This window comes from Taurulus bubalis (assembly GCF_910589615.1).
Source record: "Taurulus bubalis genome assembly, chromosome: 14".
Lineage (NCBI taxonomy): Eukaryota > Metazoa > Chordata > Actinopteri > Perciformes > Cottidae > Taurulus > Taurulus bubalis.
In genome coordinates, this window is record NC_136602.1 from 12342255 (window position 1) to 12345243 (window position 2989).

General features: G+C 45.3%; 1 protein-coding gene across 1 annotated transcript; it reads left to right on the plus strand.

Annotated features, from left to right (window-relative positions):
* Positions 1 to 466: 466 nt before the first annotated feature.
* slc18a3a (solute carrier family 18 member 3a) lies at positions 467 to 2038 on the plus strand (the record flags this gene model as incomplete). Its single annotated transcript, XM_079230222.1, has 1 exon — positions 467 to 2038. One exon carries the CDS (start codon positions 467 to 469, stop codon positions 2036 to 2038), a length of 1572 nt encoding a protein of 523 aa, XP_079086348.1.
* Between the last annotated feature and the right edge of the window lie 951 nt (positions 2039 to 2989).

Below are 2989 nucleotides of genomic sequence, written 5' to 3' on the forward strand. Positions count from 1 at the left end.
CCTTCCACGGCCGACAAAACCAGTCCGATTGATGTGATATGATGACTTAGCTGACAGCGTTACAGGTGACCGGAGACAGCTGGGAGCCGAAGGGTTGCAGAAGACGGACCTAAAACAACCAGTGCGCTGATGGAGCCGGCAGTGTGAGCTGTAGTGAAACCCCAACCTGTGAGTGCTTCCCGGGACCAGCGCGTCACCTGAATGACGGGGTATGAGACAATGAAGCAACTAGGGACGACGGGGATAAAACGAGTCAAAGTCACGGGAGTGGAAAAGCGCGTGCGATGACGGAAGGCGCAAGGGATAGAGCAGAGGAAAAGCAGAGGGAAGTTATCTAGCTCATTAGCAGGGCTCCCGGTGCGGGGGGAAACACTAAATAAAAGACAGAACAGATGTGCCAGGCGTGCGCAATTCTATAAACAAATCAACTGATTTTCTTTCTCAAAAGACAAGACTTGAAACAGAAATGGAGCAAATCATGGAGCCGGAGGGGACCACAGAGGGGAAAACTACTAATTTGGCACAATCTGCCGCCACCAAACTGTCCCAGATGAGCGAAAGAACTAAACAACTGGGCAATGTGATCCAAAACCCAGATCGGCAGAAACGGATTATTCTAGTAATAGTCTGTACAGCACTTTTGTTGGACAACATGCTTTATATGGTCATTGTGCCAATTATACCCGATTACCTCGAAGAGCTACAGAACGCAGCGGATCATGCCGAAGCTGTTCTTCCGCACACCAACTTCACTAACAGCACCATCCACAAAGCAGCCAAGGGGAACTTCGACCTACAGATTGGTGTTCTTTTTGCCTCCAAAGCCATCCTGCAGCTCCTGGTGAACCCGCTAAGTGGCACGTTCATAGACAGGGTCGGGTATGATATTCCACTCTTCATTGGCCTCAATGTCATGTTCCTGTCCACCCTTACTTTTGCCTTCGCTGAGAATTACGCGACTCTGTTCCTGGCGCGCAGCATGCAGGGCTTCGGCTCGGCTTTCGCGGACACCGCGGGCATCGCTCTGATCGCGGACAGGTACACAGAGGAGAAAGCGAGGAGCAAAGCGTTGGGTATCGCCTTGGCTTTCATCTCCTTTGGAAGTCTTGTGGCGCCCCCCTTTGGAGGGGTCCTTTACCAGTTCGCAGGGAAGCGGGTGCCCTTCCTGATTCTGGCCTGCATCTGCCTCCTCGATGGTATATTGTGCCTGACTGTGCTGAAACCCTTTTCTAACCGAGAAAGAGAAAACATGCCAGTGGGCACCCCCATGCATAAACTGATGGTTGACCCTTATATAGCTGTAGTGGCTGGTGCTCTAACAGTTTGTAACATTCCTCTCGCCTTTCTTGAACCAACTATCGCCAAGTGGATGGAGGAAAACATGCATTCCAGCCAGTGGGAGATCGGCATGACATGGCTCCCTGCCTTCTTCCCTCATGTTTTAGGGGTATTTCTCACTGTCAAATTAGCAGCCAAGTACCCTCATCTTCAGTGGTTTTACGGGGCTATAGGTATGGTGTTCATAGGCGCAAGCTCCTGTACAGTGCCAGCATGTAAAACCTTTGGGCAGCTCATGATCCCGCTGTGCGGAATCTGTTTTGGCATCGCCTTCGTGGACACGGCGCTCCTGCCAACCCTGGCGTTCCTGGTGGATGTGCGACATGTGTCAGTGTATGGCAGTGTGTACGCCATCGCAGACATCTCTTACTGCGTGGCCTATGCCCTGGGACCAGTGGCGGCTGGACAAATAGTGCACGACCTGGGCTTTGTCCAGCTTAACTTGGGCATGGGCCTCGCCAATCTACTTTACGCACCGGCGCTCCTTGTGCTGAAGAACGTGGCACAGATGAAACCTTCGTTCTCTGAGCGAAATATGCTACTGGAGGATGGCCCAACAGGACTGTATGATACGATTAAGATGGAACAACGAGAGAAGAAAAGAAAGGGTTTGTGTACAACAATAGACGAGAATGGCATTGACACATTTGCACAACGGTCGTATTCTGAAGAGGAATCTTCAGGAGGAGAATTTGCGTAAATGTCCCTTAAGTGAGTGTTAAAGTGTCAAAGTGCCCATATAGAATTGTGTGCATCTCTTCCGATCCAATCAATTGCATAACACGATTAGGATTGTGTAAAGATATAAATTATTTACAGCTTCTGGTGATAATTCTTCTGGGTATTGTCAAATCAAGTAGCTTCAAGCTTTTGCAGTAGAAAGACGCTCGCTGGAGTTTGTTCATCTTAAAGTGAGAGTATTGTGAAATATTTGTTGAGATAAATGTTTATTCATTAACATTATTTATGACTGTATCAGACACTGACTCATATTCAGGGATGTGTGTAAATGTATTTTAACAAAAGAACAATTATAGTGTATGCGTCTTTCAATGTATCTGTAATCATTTTTGCCAGAGTTGTGCTGCTAAACTCAATATGCAATACGGTGTCACACGACGGTTTTAGAAACACAACGATGGAAATGAACTGACATCTTCGTCTTGTCTGATTTATTTTTTGTTGATTTTGGATGATGAACTTCTGGAATGCATAGCCTCGTTGTGTGATCTACGACTGTACATACATGTATATTCATGTAAATAATTAAATCAATATTATGTGAACGACAGTGTTTATGGAAATTATTTATTTAAGCGATTCATTAAATCACTCCCCTAATTACACGAGTTGTGGTATATGACACATTTGTTTCCATCTACATGTGAAAATCACTACGATAATATGATGTTACTTAATAAATTACGATTATATACGTACGTTGATCTCACTTTGAACGTTCGCCTTTGAACGCGAATTAACTGAACAATCGAATATTGAATATATTACGGCCTGCAACTGAGGTATTGTGATGATTATTAATTACACAAGCATCTATTATATATAGAAGGCAACTCCTCCAAAAAAATAAAATAATGTTTGGAACAATAATAATTTAATGTAGGATCCTGAAGTTGATATTGTGTGTAAA